This window comes from Motacilla alba, chromosome 2, assembly GCF_015832195.1.
Source record: "Motacilla alba alba isolate MOTALB_02 chromosome 2, Motacilla_alba_V1.0_pri, whole genome shotgun sequence".
In the NCBI taxonomy this organism is placed as follows: domain Eukaryota; kingdom Metazoa; phylum Chordata; class Aves; order Passeriformes; family Motacillidae; genus Motacilla; species Motacilla alba.
Window position 1 is genome coordinate 96520908 of NC_052017.1, and position 18824 is coordinate 96539731.

An 18824-nucleotide genomic window follows, 5' to 3' on the forward strand; every position below is an offset into this window, starting at 1 on the left:
ATGTAATTTTCAGGTTAAAATTTATTGTCAACTTCAATGCTCTCTGCATATTATACAATTTAGTTGGAAAAGTTTGTAACTGATCGTTTTTGTTCTGACCTCGCCTTGGAGGGAGTGCTGTTCAGACTGTCTGAAAGCCGGGCTTTCTGCTTACATTGCACTAAAAATGTCCACTGCTTATCATATTCTGAGAGTGTAAATTCAGCTTTAGTCCAGTGTTCTTTATTGTTTTCCATAGCTGTCTGAAGATGTCTAGACAGAAATACCAGTAGGTGCTGGTATTTATGGCAACTTTGGATGGCAACAAATAATGGCTTACCCTGAAATGTGTTTAGATTCTTCCTGGCTTTAAAGTATTTTTGAGACAGGGCAAGCTGTGGGACACTGAGAGCACTGTGCTATAGGTGAGGTTACCAAGATCTCTTCCCTCCCTTCAGCCGCAGGACTCTCCCTAATAATGCTGGAAGTTAAAATGAATCATTTATGAGCATCAGTAGACACATGGGTGGGGCCTCTTTTAAAACTGGTATTTTGTTGATGCAACACGTGTGACGGCCTCTTAGTTCTGAATATAAGTGTTACTGAGAGGAAATTAGGTTGGTTGGCAGAGGAGATCAGCCAGACCTTGCAGCGCGTCTTGCTGAGGAGCTGGGATATCCACCAGTACTGTGCTTCAGATACCAGTACATGTAGAAGAAAAATGGAAGGTAAGTGTCTTGAAACTTTAATATCCCTTAAACCAGGACTGAAAACAGAAATATTTAAATGATCTTGTGTACTGACCTAAAAAAAATTGCACATATTTTTGTGTAGGGATTACTTGTATGTTTGGATGTTCTTTGTGGAACTAGTGAGAAAGGGGAAAAAAAAACTTTTGAAAAAAGCTACTATGAAGGAAAAAGCTATGGAACAGATTTAGTGAAACAACAGCCAATTCTGAAAATACGAAATAGCATGGGAAAGAATAAACTTTATGGCTAGCATAAGTACAGAGTGCTAGCTTTCAGTATTCTCATGCTAGAAGCAATTATTTTCCAATGAATACCTGAAGTATTCTGTCTTGAATGAAGGAAAAATATGAATTGATAGAGAAAACCCTGTGACTGGTATTGATGGTCAGGTTTCTACCAGAGGCAGAAAACTAGTAAGAAATGTGAAAGTGAATTGCCTTTTGTATTTTTTCCGAGCTGTCTTTGCTTAAGAAAGTAATCATTAGCTCCTTTGTGATCCAGTTGCAATACTTAAATCTGATAAGCAAACTGTGGGCTGACTTTAGAGAACTTCTCTGGGAAATGTAATACCTCAGCTCCCTGATGTTCCAGTTCAGCTGGATTACTGAGTGGATGAAGAGTAGTTGTCTTGGTTTATAAACACCTCCAGAGACCAGGCAAGGATCAGGTTCTTTCAGTGTTCACAACCGCAGGAATTTGCCATGTGTGCTGTAAGTACTTTCGGTTTGACCAGAATACTTTGTGTTATGGTTGACAACTCTCATTAAGATATGAGATTTTCAGTTCAGTTCTGTTGCTCATTCTTGTCAGCAGGTATGTTGTATTCATGAGCAATAATGATGTAATGCAGTCCTGTATTTTTTGGTTATTGTTGATCGTGTGCATATATATCATACCCATGATATATTTTATCATGGGTAGCACCCAGCTCTGCATTTGTTGCTGATCTCTGTTGAAGATCTGAATGACCAATGCATGACCAAGTTTAAACAGTTAGATGAGAAACAAGATTATTTTATTCAAGGAAAACAAATCAGAAAAAACTGCTTTTTTTTTTTTTTTGCCTCTTCCCTACCCAATTCACCAGCGCTCACCCCCTCCCCAGTTAATTTAAATTATTATTTAATTCAGGATGTGATCCTGGGAAATTCCACTGGTTTGTGTTAAAAATTTCCTGATCCTAAAGGGCTTAGCTATGAGTCTCTCCTTGAGTAGATAAACCCTTGCTTTTGGACGGGAACAATTATTTTCCCTTAAATATTAATTCTGTAGGTACCCACGTAGTTAGAGAAGCTGCATTGTTAGATATTTCTATAGGCTTAACAGCACCAAGCTTAACCCTTTAAAATTATAATAATATACAAGACTTTGTACATCAGTAAACCCAGTTTCCAAAACTGCTGAGAATCTGTGGCTCCCACCATCTTCAATTAGAATGAAAAACTTTGGAAAATAAAAAATTGTATGCAAATAAGTACAGATGAATGTTGCCACCCATCCTTCTGGCACCAGTGTCATAATTACTCCTATGAAATGACTGATATGCAGGCAGGATGCCTAAGGGAGAATCAGCCAAGATTTTTGTCAAGCTAATCACAGCACCTGGGATGGATTGTCAGCATTTTAAAATGTCATAATTTGTGAATATTTCCTTCTCCATTAAGTTCCTCAATGATATCTGCAAACTTTTTAATGACTTTTGGAGTGCAGACTGAGACATCTGCATGCATCTTTAAAATTATTTTAAGTTTTGGATAGATATTTATACATATCTATTTTTTTTCATAAATAGTTTGGAGTGCCACTTAAGCTTTCAAATACATACATGTTGTCAAGATTTTTATTTATTCTATTTAGTTTTTAATCTCTTTTATAAAACAAACCCTAACATCTCAAATGATAGCATGTGCAAAATGGTAATTTTCTGTAGACAGCATGTTGTAATGTGCGGAGAGAATATTACAATGTAAAGTCAGCTTTTCAAGTAGAGATATTAATATCTGCCTTCAGCATCAGGTATTTATAATACAATCACACACTATATAAAAGAAGTGAAACTTGTACCACAGCTACAAAAATCAAAGAGTTAGACAAGTTTCCATCAGCAAGCTAGGAAAGTGGTGAACTTGTAAAGGAACTTTTATGGATGTATGTCTCAATTTCAGTCTTGCTGAATTTTGAACAAAGTCTTGAATGAATTTTGAAAGAGTTATCTCTGTCTTTCATCGTTGTCTCCTCTTTCACCTAATCTTAACCACAGTCAAAGCTGGGAACTTAATTATATGGGGTTTTTCTTTGTGCTCCTTTCTCTGTCCTGCAGTTATTGAGCTGGGAGAAGTCGACTTGAACTGTCCTTCCAACTGTCAAATACATAATACCCATTTCTTCGGAACTGACAGACAGATAATAAGGAGAGGGCAAGCCTTTAGCTTATACGCTCGCTTCCAAAATCGAGAATGGGATGACTCCGTGGACCAGGCTGCTTTCACCGTGGAGACAGGTAGTCACTCCCAAACACTCTGTAGACTTTCCTAGTCCTTTGTTGATTAATTAGATTTCTCACAGACTTCAGAAGACTTCTTTCATGGTCTTCATATTCCCATAACCTACTCATGTTCCATGTGAAGAGACTACCTTCCCCTAAATCAGGCAGCTCTTCTAATATGTAAAGTTTTCTCACCCTGCTAGAGAAGTGACAAGTGAAAAAGAAATCCACCCTTGGGAGCTTCGCCTTGCAAATGATGCCTAAGCAAATTACTAGCCTTTTACATGTGCTTTGTTTAGTAGTCTGATGGAAGTGGTTTTTATTTTCCTGAAAAGGCCTCAGACCTTGTGAATCAAATGAGACAAAATGCACCTTCCCAATGGGCAGATGTCTGGATCAAACCTGCTGGAGTGCTTCCTACAAAGTTCATCAGCCAAAATGCATCAGTATCAGCGTGTTTCCTCCTTCCAATGTCTGCATTGGCCGTTATATTCTCAATATGCAAATCACATCTTGTGGTCACACATATCAGCGGTGTCTTGGAGATTTTTATGTCCTTTTTAACCCTTGGTGTGCAGGTAAGAACTCTAATTACAATCAGATTGTTTAAAGAAAAATAGCTAGTGATGAGTAAAACTGTTGAAGATATTTATTATTTAACTGGTGTGTAAAGGATGTAGTAACAGAAACAATGAGAATCAAGGAGAGATTTAAGTGTTTTATTTTTAATCTTTTTCCTCCATGTTCAAGACTGTCTCAAGTCATTGCTTCGATTTGTTTTTTTTAGTGGTAGTAGGGGTGAGATATAATTTTTTCCCCACAACTATTAGTGTCTTGACAGGATAGAAAGCATTTGGAAGTTTCCTCTGTTCATCAGGAAACACATTTTTGCTGTGAGAGTGACTGAGCACTAGCACAGGTTGCCCAGAGAAGTTGTGGAGTCTGCATCCTTGGAGATATTCAAAAACCATCTGGATGTGGCCTGGAAAACTGGCTGGAGGTTTGAGCAGATCACCTCCAGAGGCCCCCTCCAACTTCAACCATTTTGTAATTCTGTGAATACTGTGTTGTCATCATAAAATAATACAGTAAAAATACAAATTAAATTCTGTAGATCTGTCTCATGTAGCAAGCAATTCTGGAGTCTGTAGGACCTTGCCAAAATCATTACATGACAAATATTCACATTGTCTGTGCTGATTTGATCTAAATCAGATATACAACTCTATGTTGCTGAGTGTTTGACTTGTAGAACAGCTTAGTGTGAAGATAAATTGCAACCTCTTCCATTAATGTGTTCTACAGCAGGCAGAGACTTAATAAAGATATTATCTAGCTCTAAGTAGGAATGAATTGTCTCTGAGTGCTTAAAGAGCCCACAACCTTCAACAGAAAAGTATACATCAAAAACTGGGAGAAAAGGAAAGAGTGATCCAGTGGTGCAGAACACAGAAGTACTAGAAAGACACATTTTGTCTGAATGAAAGCTCTTCATCTTTTCCAGATGACCCTGTATATTTGGACAATCAGGCCCACAGAGAAGAATATGTTCTGAATGAACATGGAATACTGTATGAAGGAGTCCACAAGCACATAACCTCTCGACCATGGCACTTTGGACAGGTATTTTTTTAACACTTGTTCAGAAATAGATGACATCCATATACTGATAAATGAGGTGTTTGTAATTTTTCAGAAATATATGCTCTATTTGTAGTGCAAAGGTTTTTAGGATCAGTTCAGACTATGCATACACAAACCAAAATGCCTGAGAATTTCACTGTAGCCCAAATAACTGGAACAAAGTTTTATCTAGTAAAATGAGGGAAATTGCACAGTGTTCTGAGAACAAGGGAAACAAACACTGTGCTTCAGAAGGAAAATTATTCCATTGGTAAAACATAAGTAAAAATGACGTGTTTTTGCCTTTGGTTTTCCTTCTGGCAGATAGGCGATACCATGCAGACCACTAGGATCTATGCTTGATTTAACAAAAGAAAAAAAAAAAAGGAAAAAAGAAAAAAAAAAAGGACAGGAGAGGTGAAAGGCAACTCAGATAATTGAAAAAAGACTGGATTATTGATAAGAAAGGTACTTTAGCAATATCAGCATACCATGATGCCTATGTTATCATCTTTTCCCTCAGTTTGAAGATGGGATTCTGGATATCTGCTTGAAGATCTTAGATATGGGTGCAAGTTACCATCACGGCTCTGATCGTGACCACTGCTGGCGCAATGACCCTGTGCATGTCAGCATGGTGGTGAATCACATGGTAAGATCTGTGGGGGTGTGAGACCTCTGAATAGATCAGGTCACACTTCATTATATTGCAGAAGGACAAACTGCACGGTAATCTAACACAGCAGGCGAGCAGGGGAACTCCTTCCTGTGCTCAGATTCACAGGAAAATTAAACTTTTAAAATTAAAAATTTAAAAATTAAGCTTTTAAACTAATCTCTTTTGAGACATGCTTAGAATGTGAAGACATCGTTGGCTATTTGAAAAGGTTGTTTTTCTTTTCTCTTTCTAGATAAGCAGCCATACCACTAACAGTATAATGAAGATTCCAGAAAACAATGATTACCTGAAAGGAACAAAGCCATTTTCCTGGAATGGAAGTGTCCCTATTCTACAGCAGTGGTACAGTGGTAGATGCAGGCCGGTCAGATATGGGTACTGTGGATCTCTTGCTTCAGTAATGTGCACGGGTATGATATTTCAGTTTGCCTTTACCAAGTTTATAGAGTAAAGAAGAAAGAAAACAAGGATCAAAAACTTCTGACCCTAAAAACTACTTGAATAATTTCACTCATAAGCACTAGCAAAGAAATCGAATATTTTTCTCATGCTCCGGATATAGTGTTTATTGTCAACCTTCTGCTTTCCTATACCAGTTGAAGAGCAAGAAAAGTAGTTCCATCTTCTCTGTGACCTTTATATTATGCAGTTATCAGTACAGAAACTTTTAATCAAACACAGAGCAAGTGCAGCATCATTGAATCAAAGAGTAGTTGGGGTTGGAAGGAACCAACACAACCTCCACAACCCCATTGTGGAGCCAAAATTTATGCTCTGGGTGATGTTTGAAGGATAAGAAAAAACATTAAGTTATGAACAGGAAGATCTATAGTAATGTCTCCCCCAAAACACAAGAGCATTAGGCTATATTCTCCTTTTAATGCAAAAGATTAGATAATAGTGCACTAAACTCTACAGACAGAAGATCCGAGTTCCAACTTTATCCCATTTATTTACTGAACCTGCTTCTATATTGAATAAAGAAAGTTAAATTGAAGTCCTGTAGGTGAATCTATATGTACCACACTATTTATAATAATAAAAAAAAAAGTTTTATTAGTGCAGAATCAGGTTAAAATGATTTCTGAACTTAAACCATCTGTGTATGTTTTTGGTTTTTATTTTAAGATGTAGAGTAAAAAAAACCATTCCTTTCTGCTAGGCTTTTTTCAAACTGCTCTTCAAGAACTAAAAAGAATTTTGAAGATACTGTATCCCAAATATTGTTTCCTATCCATTGTGTTTCTATAACTGCAAATTAGAATATAAGATAATTATTTAGAAAATAGTTGAAGGATTTGACTGACTAATTATGATTTGTAATGATTCATTCATATTTTTTTCTTACAGTGATGAGGTGTTTGGGAATTCCAAGCCGTGTTGTAACAAGCTTCTGTTTTCCTTGCTCAATTGAGAATCCCCTTGGTATCAATGAGATTTTTGACTCTACTGGAAAAAACCTGTGTGGCAAAGACAAACTGTGGTAAATAAGAAAAATATAAAGCTCTTTTGCCCTTTTAAAAAGTTACATAATAGGAAAAGTGGTATAAATTTGGGAGATCAGTGTCTCTCTTTGGTGTATCTCTTTCTTTATCTGGGTAATGCTCTTCAGTTTCCTAATAATGCATTTCAAAACCATGACATGACTAAAGAGGCAGTCTACTCAATGTAGATTTTCAAAAAAAGAAAAAAGCAAAACCTCTTGTGAGAATCCATGCTGCCTGCTTATCCCTCTCAGCTGAAGAAAATCAGGCCATCAAGCTTAGAAGCTGTAAAAGTGTAAAGTAGATCATTAAATGCTAGGAAAATTTATCCCTAATTTGGACTTTTATCTTCAGTCATAATCACTTGGTTGATACCTATGTTCTCCTCCTGATGTTCCTTGTAATGGATTGTTTCATTCTTATAAACCTTTCAATTCCTGTTAAACTTAAACTAAAGAACTGTGTTGTCATGTTATCTACTAAAAGAATGTTTTGCAATCAGGTCTGTGGGGCTCTGGAACAAATTTCCAGCCTCAGTGATATACAGCAAACAAAACCACTCCTGCCATAAACATCATTAACAGTGTTTAGACATACAAAATCTTCAGTTGATTAAAAAATTATCACTGACATGGTTTTCCTCTGTCATAGGTATTAAACTTGGTAATCCAAGAGACATCTTTAATTGTATATTCCTTCATTCTACAGGAGATACCACTGCTGGAATGAATCTTGGATGGCTCGCAGAGATATAAATCAGTGCTGTGGTGACTGGCAGTGTCTGGATCCAACACCTCTGGAAACAGGCAGAGGTAATTTTACTATAGTTTGAATGATTTTACTCAGATTACATCGCTGAGTTTCCCCACTATTCAGGTTACAATGTGTTACAACATTTTTGTTCTCTGGTTTAGGTTCAGCTTGCAGTGGTCCTACATGGGTTCGAAGCATCAGGGAAGGGGAACTGGACTTGGATTATGATGGTCATCATATGTTTTCTCGAGTAAATTCAAACTATGTTGGCTGGCTTTCCCAAAACAATGCCAAAAGAACAAAATTTTTCTGTGACACGTGGCCATGTGGACAACGTCTAATCACCAAGAGTGTTGGCAGTGAGCAATTTGAAGATATCACGGGAGCTTACAAGTATGAACTAGGTAAGACGAAAACATATTGAATGGGTTAGAGGAAATGTTACAGGCTAATCATATAAAAGTATCAAAGTAATCTCTCTGTGTTTAAATGTGCAAAACAATCTGAAATTGTCTGTTCATTTTTGAGAAAGAGGCAGATACTTTTGTCTTCAAAAATCTTGATTTTAAAACTTCTAAATATATTTAGATGATTCAAAGCACATACTAATTAGGATAGGATAGCATATTTCAGCTGGAAGGACCTACAATGACCATCTCATCCAACTGCCTCACATGTCAGGACTGAGTAAAAGTTGAAACATACTATTAAATAGCTCTTTTAAGGCACGGACGACCATGGCCCATCAATCACCTCTCTAAGAAGCCCGTTCTACTGTTTGACCAGCCTCACAGTGAAGAAATTGTTCCTAATGTCTAGTCTAAACCTTCCCTGGCACAGCTTTGAACCATTCCCATGCTTCCTGTCACTGGAAACCAAGAAAAAGAGCTCAGCACCTCCCTTTCCACTTCCTCCTCTCAGGAACCTAGGAAGAACAATGAGGTCACTGCTCAGCCTCCTTTTCTCCAAACTAGACAAAGCCAAAGTTCTTAGATGTTCCTCACAGGACATACGTTCCTTAGCCTCACCTTGAAAGTAGTTTAAAATATTAGCAGACTCGAGATAATATAAAAAAAACCCACTTATTCTTATAAACCTAGGATTAACACCTTACTTGTTGCTTCTTGTACTAGATCTGTCAGAAAATATGCCTACTTACTAAATTCATGTACTATTAGCATATTCTGCTGTTCTTACTTTGGGCCATGGATTACTGATTTTCATATTCCAGTAGATGGGAGGAGTTCAACTAGCAAGATTGCATAAAGGAATGAACAGTAGATCACAGCTGATTGTACATTTGCAAGCTCTGTGGGGATTTTTGTTTATTTTTGGTTGGTTGGTTGGAAAACAATTGACAGTTTCTTTGTTTTAATGGCATATTTTGTCTTTTGAGAGAATGGTAGCATCTCAAATTCACCCTTATCCTTTTAGAGAGTAATATTTTGGGTTTTGTACTAACTATACATTTTGAGATTTACACGACCATTTTTATATTTAACTACTTAAAAGTAAAATAATGTTTTGTTTGTTTGGTTTTTTTCCCCTGAGGTGTTCATTTTCTTCTGTGCATACAGTCAGCTGTATCTCATATTTCATTATCTAGTGCATTTGTTCTAAAACAACCTGCTACTTTGGGTTTCAGGAAGAAGAAGCAATAAATTTAATTATCTTTATTATTTCGGTAGAATAATAATAGGGTTCTTTGCCTCCAGCAGATTCATTATCATATATCTTCTTCAACAGGGTCTGTGAAAAACAAAGAAGCCTATTACCGGGCTTACAGAAGGATTCACCCAGGGTATTGCAATGCTTCCAACTGTCACATCGACAGAGAGTTATCGTCTCTGAAAAACCCATTTCTGAGTGACTCTGGAATTAACATGAGGTTAAAGATGGCCAACTGCCCAATGTATGGTGAAGACGTCCAACTGAACTGGCTGCTTGAAAATTTGCGTAATGAGAACAAAACCCTGAAGTTTAATTTGTGTGCACAAATTATAACCTACAGTGGTTGCCCAATGGAGCAATTTTGGAAAGACAGTGTGAATGTCACATTGGGTCCAAGGGAAGGTAAGAGGGTGAAATTGTCTAATGCTCTGTTCTTTTAAGGAGCTAGCTGGTTTTTAGGATTTGTGGAGACTTCCTAATAGTGGTGGGAAGTGAGGTGTGTACAGTGTTAAATATCGACAGCTGAATTCCCTTTAGGGTGATCACTCAAAAATCAACACCATGTCAATACTGCATGTATGGTGACAGGTAAATTGTAGTCTTTCCTTAATTTCTCAAGGTTTAGAGATTCTTATGATAGTTTAAAAAATTGTTTCATTGAAATTCCAATTCTGGACTCTATACTCAATGCAAATATAAAGCTGCAGTTGTCTATCAGAAAAGCAATGTTTTCTTTGGCCAGAAGATATCAGCCAGTGTAAAACACTTGCTTAGAGCACCTAGGCATACCATATGCTAGGAAGTGCAAATGCGTAGCAGAACATAAACACCTCTTTCTATGGTTAATGTCTTTTTCTGGAAGAAACAAGATCTCTTTCATTAAACTACATCATTATAAGACAAAATTTCATACTGATATTAAAATTATATTTTATGAGGCTTTAATTTGCCTATATCTGAATTATTGTTTTAAGAACTGTACTGGGAGGAAAGATTCCAAATTTTGCTTAATAATTATCATCATCATTGTCATCAACTAATCTTGAAAATTCACTAACAGTTGAATTGAAAACTGTGAAACTGATTGCTGAAGATAGCAATGTATCATCCTAAGTCAGGAAAAATTCTGTCTATTTTCAAAGATGCTGTGATAATATTTAATTAAGCCATTGTAAGTGTGAGTTAAACTTTAGGAGGAAGGAAAGTGGGGATATTAATTAAAAATTGAGAAAAATAAAATAAATAAATTTGTTTTACAGTGAAAAAAATTCCGCTGTGTATATCATATAATCAATATGGACCTTATCTCTGTGATCACAACATTATGAAAGTGGTTGCTGTCTCAGACCCTGAGTGTGGAGAAATTCTGATGGTGAGCAGGGATATTGTGGTCAACAGACCACCTGTTATTGTAAAGGTAAGTAACTTTGATTATGGAATTTGGGATCTAAGGAGCAGACCCAATAAAAGGGGACTTTTATTGGCCACTTCCTAACTACAATGCAAATAAACTTGAAATAATTTATATTTTTCTTTTATCTTATTGCCTTTTTTAAATTTAGTGAGATTGGCGTGATTTTTAAAGTAAAACAGTTGACTTAGTAATGTATAGAGATCACAGAAGCAAGTCAGAAAGAAATGTGTATTAATAATCCTTTAAAATTTTTTTTCTGTTCCATTTATTTATCTCATTGTCAATTTTGTAAGGATTAAAAAATATAAAATGTGTTTGTTTCTTTTTTAACTAGCTACTGAGCCAGCCCAGACTGAAAGTACCATGTACTGCAGAGATCTCCTTCTGTAATCCTCTCCAGGAGGATATGAAGAATTGTGTAATGACATTAGAAGGCTGTGGTTTATTCAAAGAGCCAATGACCATCGAGTAAGTTCATCAGTTCTTAAAATGGAGATAATATTGGGGTTTGACTAAGGTGTGCAAGTTCAGAACAGGTTTTGAGATAGAAAATAGTTCTGATATTTTTGGCATTTAGCACATGAACAGGACATTTTGCCTCTTATTAGTTTGAGACTCCATTAAAAGCTCCCTCTTGAAACTGGTCATTTAAAGCTGGCAAGGAATGCTGCTGCTTCATTTTTTCTCAAGATTTAATTTAAGCGGGCGCATCAAATATCTGTCTGCACACTTCCCTTTACTAGCTGGGTCCCCCATCCCTTACAATCCTATTGAGTTTATAATAAAATTCCTCTAAATATTCATGAACTGGCACTAACCACATATAGGAACAATTAGAGAGCGACAGTGGGAAATAACAATATGCATTCTAAGCTCATAACACATTAATCACAGGAAACTGGAAGCTTCCAAGATGCTGTAACATCCTAGGAAAAGTAGCTGTTCATTAATATGCATTGCTTCTCTTCATGACAAGGAGAACTGACAAAAGTATGGCTAGTTTTGAGGGCAAGAAGTTAAGAATTGTTCTCACTGAATAGTAATGAACTGGATTCCACAAAGCTGCCTTGTCGAACTGCTGGAAATGGTAAGCAATAAATACACCTTTGAGGCAGAAGGGTGCTACATTTTTTAAGAATTCAAGTCAGTACCACAAATGATTTTCCAATTCCAATTACAGAAGAGACCATGGGAGTCTTCCAAATCTTATCTCGGGACAAAAGTTTTTACCATGCTTTTCACAACAGAGAATATGTTTTTGGTTTTTTTTTTGAAAAAGACAAGAGTAACAAAGTTATCATAACAGTCTTTTCCTAAAATATATTATAACAAATCAAACTTAATTTGTGCACTCATCTTGTAGCGCTTAGGTCTCTGAGTGCTAAGGATTTGGGTTCTAATTCTTTTCTTTGTCTTGCTCCAGTTTGGGAACGCTGGCATCCAACCAACAGGCACGGACCATCGTGGAGTTTACACCTTACAGGCTTGGCTGCCACCGGCTCCTGGCCAACCTTGGGTGCCACAAGTTTGCCTACTGCAAGGGATGTGCCAAAGCTGAAGTGTGTTGCACGGCAGGCCAGAATGGTGTCCTGCCCATCAGCCAGAATGGGTCACTCCCAGTTTGTGAGAATGGCTCTGTCCCCATGAACGGCTCTGGGGGAGCCGGAACGGCTGTCCCTGTGGCAGACCCTGCGTTCAACTCCATGTGTGAATATATATGTATCCCAGTGTGCAACCCAAACTGCAGCGCAGGGGGACAGCCTGTGTATGATTTTGTGTACCTCCCTGCAGGCCATCCCTTATGCAACTCCATCTGCAACCAAGGCTTCAATCCAAGCATCAATCCTGGTTTTGAGATGGGATGTGATCCTGGCTTCCGTGTCATATGCGAGACTGTACCTCCTGGTACATGTGCTCCAATGGCTCCATCCATGTACAGCTCCATGCCAGCCCAGGCATCCAACCCTGTCTGCACCCCTATGCCTCACGTGGTCTTTGAGACAGGTCCTGCTCCCACACACCCCTCTGGAAGTGGAGGGGGGCCAATGTCCTATTCTGTCTCTGTCCCCGCGAATAATGCGGTGAGTGCTCTGCTGACCCACTTCATGGGTGGCCCCAGTCCCAATGGGGCAACCCAGGCAGTCCCTATGTCTGCTCCGCCATCCTACTCCATGTGCTCTCCAGTAATCCACACCATTGGTAACCCCATGCAGCCTGCAACTCCCCTCTCAGTGCCTGGTGCCTCCATCTCACACGTTGTTTGTAGCTCCACACCCTCTCCCACCACCCAGCCTCCGTGCGGCCCAGTGGCCACTGTGTCCTCCCAACCCCTGAATGCGGCCGTAGCCCACAGCATGTGCTCCCCAGTGGCCTCCCCGGTGCCCCGTGCTGCTGACCGTAGCAGCACCCCAACAGTGCTGCAGGTGGGCAGTGCCTCTGCATCCCACTCACTGTGCTCTCCAGCCCCTCGTCCCGTGGGACCCCCGGCATCCCACTCGCTGTGCTCTCCAGCCCCCCGCCCCGTAGGGCCCCCCGCAGCCCATTCCCTGTGCTCGCCCACCTCCGCCTCGTTGGTGGCCGTGGGGGCCCGCCCTGCCAGCTCGCCAGCTCCTCAGCCCTTGGACTCCTCAGCTGCTGCCTGCCTGCCGTGCTCCCCATCCCCACGCCCCCTGGCAGGTCCCACAGCCCGCTCCCTCTGCGCCCCCACCTCTCGCTCCATCTCCCAGCTTGTGGGCACCGCTGGCTCTCGCTCATTGTGTGGTTCTCAGTGGGGGCCTTCCTATGAGACCACCACTCGCTTTGGCTCCACGTGGACTCCCACCTCCCGGTCATTGTGGAGCCCCGAGGGGCGCTTGGGCTACTCCTCGACCCGTGCCACCTACGGCACACTTACACGCCCTCCCTACAGCTCCTTGAACCGCTCCTCCTTCTCCTTGTCCCGCTCTGGCTACGCTACCCTACCCCGCTCCACCTCCCCCTCTCCCTCTGCCTATGCCACCCTGACTCGCTCCGGGTCCTGCCCCTCTGGCAGTACCCTGGCTCTGGCAGGGTCCCGCAGGCCCTGGAGTCCCACAAGGAGCACTCTCACCTATTTCAAACGCAAATATCTGTAACGGAGAGTAACCTGGGAAAACCTGAAGCCAGTGAAATAAAGCCTGTGTGCAGATGCTTTACAGGAGGTTAGAAATAGGGTGATGAAGAGCAGCGTGCTGCTCCTGAGCATTTATCTATGGATTTGAGATGTGCCAGAAAGCAGGCTGCGAGCCAACTGCTGAGGGATGCATTCGATGTAATACTTGTATGTCTTGAGATACGGTAGGGTGGAAATGACAAATGAATGTGCACCCTGTGGAGCCATCGTGACAATAGTGGCACGGTGCAGGTAATCAGACTTACTTGCTCAGTCAAGCTGTTTTATAAATGATGTGCTTTCACTCTCTCTTCTCTTGATTTTTTGCAATGCACATTTCTCAGATCTCCCTGGGCTACAGCACTAATAGCAAATCTCTCTCTCTGCATGAAATGTGCTGTCCTTGGGATGCTGCAGAGGTGACAGCAGACGTGTCTTATGTCTCACCTAACAGACATTGAGCCCCTGAACCCCAGCATTGTTGTGGCTCAGGTCAGTTCTGCGAGCACTCTGTCTCCCTAGTTGTGTAACACTGAAAACTGCAGAGGTCGCAGAGCAACTAAATCATTACAAATCAGCTGAAGAGTTTAACTGCATATTTTTTTTTATCCTTTTTCCTTTTTTAAATAATAATTTTAGTTTTACTGCTCTTGATGCATTACAGACCTAGTATCAAGAATACAGAGGTCATGTTAGAAAGTCTGAAAAACTCAGTCTGAAATAATCAATACAATATATTGGCTATCACAACTGACTGTTTTTCATATAACATATTTCAAAAATTTTCTCATGTACCTTGTATGCATTTAGGTTACTAGAAAAAGCTCTAATTCCACAGCTCTGCCTTTTTTATTGAGTATAGCTAGGAAAAGTCTGCCACTAGACCTGAACTTAGAAAAGGAAGCATGATATCCTTCCTTTACAACATCCAGTCCTCCCAGCTGAAAGTTTAAGAAGGTGAGTGGAATGTGCTGCGTCTTCTTCAGATGATGGTACTGTTCCAGTACTAACCTTCTCCAGGTGTTTTAGGAGTTGAAATTATACATTGTCATAATGAAACAATCCCTGAATTTTAGATTTGCTCATAAGAATTTTGGATTTACTGAAAACACCTCCTATCCCTCCATTATTTGTTTTTAGTAAAGTAGTCCATTAATTTTAGTAGCAAGTGTTAGTGGGGTTTTGTGGTAAGGTAATTTTGCTGGTGCTGCAGAATCTTCAGCTATGTTGCAATAGTATTTCAGTAGTATCGTTGTAGTTTACACCCCTATGTGATGAGATTGAGTAACCTTCTGAGGATTTTGAAAAAGTATGGTGTCAGATGTTAGCTATGAACATGCCAACACTATCAACTGGATAGTAATTCTGAGTACAGTAGAAGAAAGATTTGCCTGGATATTGTAGTAGAGTGATCATAACTCACTGACTTGGTTTTTTTACACAATTTCAATACCCTGTGTTAGGTATCTGCTGAGAATTACTTTGCCTGACTGACAATAAAAATAAAAATTTAAAAACCACTTGTCATTCAATTGTTTTGGTTTTGGTTTTTCTGTTTGTCTTTTTTGGTTTTGTTTTTTTTTTTTTTTTCAGTAATACTGCTTAAAAAATGAGGACTAAATCTCTGCAAGTGAACTGGTTTGTGATATCTTCCCTGCCCTTCCTTTCTGTTAAATTTCTTGTTATTTTCCTCAAGGTCTGAGAACAAGGCTTCAGAATAAGATCTGAAGTTAGGGGAAATCTATAGATTTCTTATTTTACCTGAAATACTCAGTTTGATGTTAGAGGAAAAGTGAAGCCATCCTCTTTTCTCTCAGTAAACTGTTCCACTTGTTACATGAGTTTTTCCTTTGCTCTGTAAAACTTTCAATCCACAGAAATGCCAAAATGAACAAACCTTTGGGTGGCAGAGGAAGAGATAGAAAAGATACTGACAGTATTTACTTAAGAAAAAAAAATTGATTTTTTAAAAAGTGTTAATAGTATATGGTAGTTACATAATTCTCAAATGACATTTCAGATTCCTTTTCCCAGTAGTGGCATGACTTCTCTGATGTTCCTAATTTCTGAGAAAGAGCCTGACTGCATATTTCAGAAACTCCAAAGATTTGGTCATAGGAGTTGTTGAGAGCATGTGCAACCTCAACTTGCACTATTCCTGCCATTTTTTTGCTGAATATGCATTGCTTTTGAAAAATGGAGTAAGTTCATTCTAGTTAGAGCCATAGGGGAAGACAGAAATCCTTTAAGTTCAAAATTATTCTAATACTGAATAAATGATATTGAGGCTGTTGTTGTCTCATACAGCATGACATTAACAAAGGGTAGCTCGTAGTCTCTTATCAAAGTCCCTTGTGCAGTCTCTTTCTCATTGGTGGGCAGAGGGTGTGGGCAACATGTGGACAACTAAAGAAAAAGAGCCCCCAAACCAATAATGACAAAAAGCCCAAAAACCAGCAGAATTTAAATTATCTTCTTCTTAAGCGTTTATGAATGGAAGACTCTAACCTATGTTTTATAAGATAATTCCTTTGTCAGGAGACATGGTTTACATTTTCAGAAAATGTCAGGTTTGTTTCGTTGTGGCTTGTTTTGTTTGTGTGTTTTTTTCTTTCCCCCAGCTAGCAAAGTCAGACCAAAATGACTGTCTCAAATATACTTTCTTGCAGTAAAACCCACAAGAAATTAATTTTTTTTGGCCTAATGTATTAAATATATTGAAGATTAACAGTATTCAGTAATGTGGTGTGATACATAAAGAAGTCTATTTTAGAGAATGAAAACCCAACTCAAGCATGACAGTTGTAGTCGTTAGAAATTAAATACAGTACTGTCATATTTATGTGTTCAGGAATAAATTTCTAATTTTAATCTCAGTTCAGGCATGAATTTTATTTAAGTGAGGGAAATATATTCACATTTTTCCCTAGGTGATGAATGTGAAAGAAGGTGTTTGCTCATGCATTGTTATAGTTACCCTTTCTGTGGTTTAAAAGTATAAATGGGACTAGTGGAATTTAATTTTGTGTCCAGCTGAAATTTATTATTTATTTAAGAGATGAGGAAAATTACCATTCTAATGTGTGGTAATTTTCAGTTCTTATCCCTAACAGTTCATTAGACCCTTACAAATCATTGTTTAAATGAGAAGTTTCTGTGACTTATCTGCAAGTTAATGGTTTTGCTTTTAATGCTTTAGGTTTGTGTTTCTTTGGACATTTGCTGACAGCATACTATAAAATACTGGTGTGAAATGTGATTTGTTTTTATATATTCCATTACCTGCAAGAAAAATGTTGAAAGGTATAACTCAATGAACAAATTTCCTACCAAGCATTAGTTATAGAGGTAAATTAAATTTTATATATTGTATCAGACAAGAATGTTAAATTAAGGAAACACTGTAGTAATTTTATTTAGTGTTAAAATAAACCAAAATATTCTTGAATATATAGTATGAATTGTATAAAAATAAAGCAATTAAATACGCTGACCAGGAAAATGTGAAAATGTTCAAAATGCAAAAGATAACAAGGATTTATTTATTTGTCAAGCAGCAATTTTGTGTCATCTATTGTATACTTTAATTATATCTGACTTTTCAAAAGCTGATTCCTTCATGCTACATTTTCAGAAGTGTTTTTGCAGACCTAAGAAAAGGTCTTTATTTGTAGAAGTAAATCCTATTCAAACACTTTACAGGTATCCCTGCCCTTTCTGTCCTTCAGTGTCTTAGACGGAAGGAATTTCTTCCATGCCTTTATATGTTCTTCCTTCTTCTTTGACTTTGAACAGCAAGGTATGGTACATAGTGTGCTTTTATGCTAATTTGTGTTTAGTAACTTTCTGACTCAGAGTAGTATTGGAATAGTAGTTTAGTACAAGATACCAATGCAGGGCTGAAAGCAGAAACTGTTCCCAACCCAAGGATCAAATACAGCATATGTGAACAGCTGAGCTCTCATTACTATTCTGTTAATTATTTATAGAAATGATTAAGTCTGCTACCACATTAATTTGGATTTTAAATTATGTTTTGTAACTAACTGGCCACACCTGTCCAACTTTTCAACTAATCATAACTTTTTCTTCTTCTCTCCTGAGAAAAGTTGCTGTTGATGGTGTTCAGTAGATGGCTTCACTTATTTGAGCAACCTGTACCTTTTTGTGTGTTCACTACCCATCACACATTGAAATTGCATGGGTATTTTCTCTATGAGACATGTTTAGTGCAGACTTTCAATCATTGCTGCAGGGTTTGGGTAAAGAGCATTCACTGCTGCATATGATTTGGTGGGAAAAAACAACAAAATTAAATATCTAGAAAGCCAGGAGTTATGTGTAAAGGAGGGAAAATTTTCATGGTGTAAATAAATGTCACCATTATATACCATTTCCTTTTAGAAAATTAATTCTGTGATTCTTGTTTCTCTGATTCCTCTTTCAGAATATCAAACTCAAATTTCATTAAAACTATGACAATACGTCAAATTTGCTTTAGATCAATTAGAAATAAGAAACTGCTGGTCTTTGAGATAAATATTACCAGGAATCCTTGCTTTTCCAATCTCTTAAAATATTCCAGTAAACCTAATCTATCATCTACAGCAGTTTCTGGGTAGAGAGCTGAGACACTTGCTATTAACCCTGACCTAGAAATACTCCATAATTCTGACTGAGCTAAATGTAGCATCTTCATCTCTAATTTTTGCTTATCTGTTAATTTCATTTTGACCTTTTTTTGCCCTTCATCTCTTTTCCAAACAAGTGGAACAATTAGAATGGCTAGAGATTCTTCAATTGCAAATATCATCAAAATTTCTACAACAGCCTTCATTAGACATTTCAGAGTAC

General features: G+C 38.3%; 1 protein-coding gene across 1 annotated transcript; it reads left to right on the top strand.

Moving 5' to 3' along the window:
• The first annotated feature begins 472 nt into the window (after positions 1-472).
• LOC119696955 (protein-glutamine gamma-glutamyltransferase 5-like) lies at positions 473-13953 on the top strand. Its single transcript, XM_038126915.1, has 13 exons — positions 473-707; positions 3052-3231; positions 3552-3794; positions 4721-4839; positions 5363-5491; positions 5751-5928; positions 6869-7001; positions 7711-7814; positions 7917-8159; positions 9502-9828; positions 10686-10843; positions 11175-11308; positions 12264-13953. Exons 1-13 carry the CDS (start codon positions 701-703, stop codon positions 13951-13953), a joined length of 3645 nt encoding a protein of 1214 aa, XP_037982843.1. The 5' UTR covers positions 473-700.
• The last annotated feature ends 4871 nt before the right edge of the window (positions 13954-18824 follow it).

Coding starts and splice junctions, on each gene's coding strand:
- LOC119696955 (XM_038126915.1), top strand. Junction 7,815..7,916: donor ACCTCTGGAAACAGGCAGAG/GTAATTTTACTA, acceptor TCTCTGGTTTAG/GTTCAGCTTGCAGTGGTCCT. Junction 8,160..9,501: donor AGCTTACAAGTATGAACTAG/GTAAGACGAAAA, acceptor CTTCTTCAACAG/GGTCTGTGAAAAACAAAGAA.